At 39.6% G+C, this 5,000-nt stretch overlaps 1 protein-coding gene across 3 annotated transcripts in view; it reads right to left on the bottom strand.

Moving 5' to 3' along the window:
- Nucleotides 1–5,000, bottom strand: part of LOC106877771 (active breakpoint cluster region-related protein) — a 57,314-nt gene that overhangs the window by 23,095 nt on the left and 29,219 nt on the right. For all 3 annotated transcript variants that reach the window (XM_089353595.1, XM_089353597.1, XM_089353596.1), the window contains exons 13-14: nucleotides 2,863–3,004; nucleotides 2,130–2,176 (exon numbers count right to left, since the gene is read on the bottom strand). In XM_089353595.1, the coding sequence (XP_089209721.1) occupies nucleotides 2,130–2,176; nucleotides 2,863–3,004 (189 nt within the window). The remainder of the gene's footprint in view (nucleotides 1–2,129; nucleotides 2,177–2,862; nucleotides 3,005–5,000) is intronic.

Below are 5,000 nucleotides of genomic sequence, written 5' to 3'. Positions count from 1 at the left end.
TGAAGGAGTTAACTTAATTGAGTATGGGGACAACAAAAAATTTCAGCAGTAAGTTAAAGCAATAATGTCAACTGGTAAGCCTAACATGTAAGCCGAAGCGCGTATGAGATATGCACAAAAGCGCATCAATAATTACGATTTGGCACTGGCATGATCAGATGAACAGTGTTCCACCAATGAAATTTAGTTAAAGAATTAATTGGACGGGCTCATATTCATAGTCCACTCCTTGTTGACAGACCATTGACGTAATGCCATTAAGGAAAATGGTGGTGAAAAGGAGTCATTATGATCGTCGGCGATAATAGGGGAGAGTCTTTGGTCGGCCCGAGGCTATAGTAAAAGACATTCGCCCAAGGTACCACGCAGTGGGAATGAACACAGAACCATGTGGTTGGGAAGTAAACTTCTTACCACACATATACCTTTATGTTAAGTTATAATGAAAACAATTTTACACTCCGACGCTGGCTTAGCTGGCCGAAACTTTGAAGTCACTGTCAACAACATTTTGGTACAAGAATAACGTATATATATGTGTGTGTGTGTGTGTGTGTGTGTGTGTGTGTGTGTGTGTGTGTGTGTGTGTGTGTGTGTGCGTGTGTGTGTGTGTGTGCGTGTGTGTGTGTATGTGTGTCTGTGTCTGTGTGTGTGTGTGTGTGTGTGTGTCTGTCTGTTTGTGTGTGTGTGTAGAGGCGCAATGGCCCAGTGGTTAGGGCAGCGGACTCGGTCTGAGGATCGCAGTCTCGATTCCCAGACCAGGCGTTGTGTGTGTCTATTGAGCGAAAACACCTAAAGCTCCACAAAGCTCCGGTAGGGGGTGGTGGTGACCCCTATTGTACTCTTTTGCCCCAACTTTCTCTCGGTCTTTCTTCCTGTTTCTTGAGTAACGTTGCGATGGACTGGTGTCCCGCCCAGCTGGGGGGAAATGCATACGCCATAGAAACCGGGTAACCGGGCCCATGAGCCTGGCTAGGCTTTAAAAGGGCGCATAATAAATATATATATATATATATATATATATATATATATATATATATATATATATATACAGAGAGAGAGAGAGAGAGAGAGAGAGAGAGAGAGAGAGAGAGAGAGAGAGAGAGAGAGATTTCTACACCGTGGTCGTTCAACCTGCTTGATATAAAAGTCAAATTTCTCCCAGGTCATAATCTGCAGCCTTATGTACGATGTAAATGCAAAGAAATGTGCTAACTTCCGATGTATCCTAGATGTCAAATCTAAAACAAAAGTCACTGATGAGGACTCCACAAATGTGAACTCTAATCCATACCAACCCTAGGTACCACAAATCAATTTTTTCTACAACATAAAACACACAACCCATTTATTTCTGAGACGCAGTTTACCCGCTCCTTATCCTGTACTCTATCGCTACTGCCCAAGTTATACTTTTTACTCAAGCTTCATTTCGAAAGATGGCGTCTGCATATGTGTGTATTCTATACTCCTGTCCACTCACTTCTTCCACCTAGACATCGGCAACAAGGAATTCTTGTTACTCAAACTTAAAGTCTCCCTCCCTTCATTTCTGCAATTAAAGCTTCGTCCTTTACCGATCTCTCCGAGTCATCAGTAACTATTGACCGAAACCACCGTTTTCGTGATGTCAATGCTCACAATTGTTCTTCACTCTCACATTCATCGCACACTAATGCCATTTGTACAGGAACCGAGTCGTTTGCGATCCTCAACTTCTATCAACTTCTATCATGCCTACACGAATCCTTTCCAAACACACACACACACACACGCACATACACGCCCTAACACGTACACATACAGTCACATACACGCACTAACAAGTGCAAAAATACGCGGCACACATTTGCACAACGCATGCCGAACATAAACCCCTGCAGCATAGAAAATTAGGTGTAACATACAAACACCATACTAAACTCACAAAAGACACGGAGGTGTAAAAATGATGATTCGGTAAAAGCACATTTGAAACTGTTGAAAATAGAAGGAGGAGGGGGAGGAGCAGAAGAAGAAGAAGAAGAAGAAGAAGAAGAAGAAGAAGAAGAAGAAGAAGAAGAAGAAGAAGAAGAAGAAGAAGAAGAAGAAGAAGAAGAAGAAGAAGAAGAAGAAGAAGACGAACGTACCTGGGAGTACTGTCTGATACAGGTTAAGAATTCCTCAATATCAATATCTGTGAAACAGTAGAATAGCAAGAGATAGTCAAATGATTTTAGTAGCTACTTACAGAGGAAGGGCCACGCTCAGCATATAAGTAAAACATACAAGAACAGCAAACGGTGATCCCATATCGAAATAAACAGCGCATGAATTTGCAGGTGTAATTTGCAAATGTAATTGACTAGTCTCCACCCACCAAATGTCAGGTCCTGTACCTATAGTACAAAGATTTGTTATTATTATTATTATTATTATTATTATTATTATTATTATTATTATTATTATTATTTTTACGCGGCGTGCTGGCAGAATCCTTAGCATGCCGGCAAAATGCTTAGCGGCATTTTGTCCAACTTCTGAGTTCTGAGTTCAAATTCTGCCGAGGTCGACTTTGCTTTCATCTTTTCGGCGTCGATAAATTAAGTACGAGTGAAACACTAGAGTTGATGTAATCGACTTAGCACCTCCCGGAAATTGCTGGCCTTGTATCGAAATTTGAAAGCAATATCAAAGAAGCAGGGAAGCAAGTAGAAGGAAAGAATGAAACAAATGAAACTAAAAGAGAAAAAGACAGCAAAAAAGAACGTAAGACAGAAAAAAGGGCAAGAAAGAAAGAGGTAAGTAAAGAAAAGAACAAATAGCAAAGAAAGAAACAAACAAACAAAGATGTGGGGAGGTTATTTACTCTTGTTTACGTACCCGGGTAATTGTTTTCATTCAACTTTTGTCTCCATAATTCTTGTTGGAAATATGATGTAAAAATGAAATGATATTCCTTTTTGGTATCAATGTCATTGACTATGAGTCTGAGATGTGGCATGAGAAGTGAAATAAAATATTCCTGGAAAAAATAAACCATTGTGTACATATAAATATATAGTAAAGTTTATTTGGCAACATTATGTGGCAGTCCTATACAAGGACGATGTTATTGTTATTTAACCCCAGGAAAACATCTTTTCCAGTTGGCTACCGACACACAATTTGTGTCCGTATAGTATATTGCAAAAGTGGTCATCGCTCCTATCTCTAGCCTTACGTGATACTCACAGACCTAGGTTTCTGGGTGGATACCCATCCTCAGTGTGAGACAACCAGTGGAAGTGATGAAGGCTCTCTCCGTTGGCAAATACTATATATTCTTTAAGCGACACACCGTCGCTGATCTCGTAAAGAGAAAAACATTTTTTTTTAAATCACTGAGCGAGAGATATACAGTAACAGTACCGAATAGTAAAGTTTATTTGCCAACGTAATGTAGCAGTCCTATACAAGGATGATGTTGCTGTTATTTAACCCCAGGAAAACATCTTTTCCAGTCGGTTACCGACACGTAAATTTGTGTCCGTATAGTACATTCGGTACTGTTACTGTATCTGTCTCGCTCATAAATTTTAAACAAGTTGTTTTTCTCTTTACAACGGAGAGAGCCTTCATCACTTCCACTGGTTGTCTCGCACTGAGGACAGCAAACTACCCACAAACCTAGGTCTGTGAGTATCACGTAAGGCTAGAGATAGGAGCGATGACCCCTTTTGCAATATACTATATGGACACAAATCGTGTGTCGGTAACCAACTAGAAAAGATGTTTCCTGGGGTTAAATAAAAGTAACATCGTCCTTGTATAGGACTGTCACATTATGTTGGCAAATATCTCGCTCAAAAATTTAAAACAAGTTTTCTCTTTATATATATATATCTGTAATATAATATTTGACAATTATTCGGTTGCCATAATAAAACTCCGAGTTTCGGATGTCGGGACGGAAACCTACTCCGGCATCTCTTCAGTTATCGAGGCAATCAAAATATTCTATGAAAATTACCGTTAAACAAAGGGAAATTACTATGTAACTGACCGTTATTAAGACAAAAGAGCTATTAGAATGACCGTTAAATAAGGGAAAAAACCGAAGTGGAGAAAGTAAAAAGTAAAGGAGTAAAAATGCTCATAGCAATCGTGCATGTGCGCATGTACATACATACACATCCGCGCACGCACAACCACGTACATGTCCCTATATGCATATGATCACTCACTCGCATGAAACACACACATGCGCACCCACACATACGCCAATAGATGCACATATATATATATATATATATATATATATATATATGCAACAATGCATGTACACGTATACATATCCACACACGCGGGCACACACACGTGCACATACATACATACATATATATATATATATATATATATATATATATATATATATATATATATAGTGATGAAATGTATGTCATACATTAGTACACTCACTCTTTTAAATCGACGTTGCTCGAACAGTTGCACAGTATACCACAGGGGGGGGGCTAAACATAGAGGGGACAAACAAGGACAGACAATGGGATTAAATCGATTACATCAACCCCAGTGCGTAACTGGTACTTAATTTATCGACCCCGAAAGGACGAAAGGCAAAGTCGACCTCGGCGGATTTTGAACTCAGAACGTAACGGCAGGTGAAACACCTGGTGTGCTAACGATTCTGTCAGCTCACACAATATTATTTTACAGACATTTACCTCTATGGTAAAGTTTTTATCCTGCATTATCTGGAAATGTATATGATGTTAGACACAGTCAACTTTCAAATGGTGGCAAGATGTAGGTATGAAGTGCATTTATCATGCCGTACATAGACAATGCATGTAGTTGCCACGTAGTGGCCACAAAAACAAAACAAAAACTAGAGCAATTTTAGATGTCTGCATCCCGGCCTAATAAAGCTCCTTCTCGAGTCATATAGACTTCGAAGACCGGTATCTGTAGCGTATATATTCCTCATTTGACGGGACACCGGTCCATCGTAGGACAAT

This window comes from Octopus bimaculoides, chromosome 6 (genome assembly GCF_046866305.1).
Source record: "Octopus bimaculoides isolate indiv1 chromosome 6, ASM4686630v1, whole genome shotgun sequence".
Taxonomy (NCBI): domain Eukaryota; kingdom Metazoa; phylum Mollusca; class Cephalopoda; order Octopoda; family Octopodidae; genus Octopus; species Octopus bimaculoides.
This window is presented reverse-complemented; position numbering and strand designations above follow the sequence as displayed.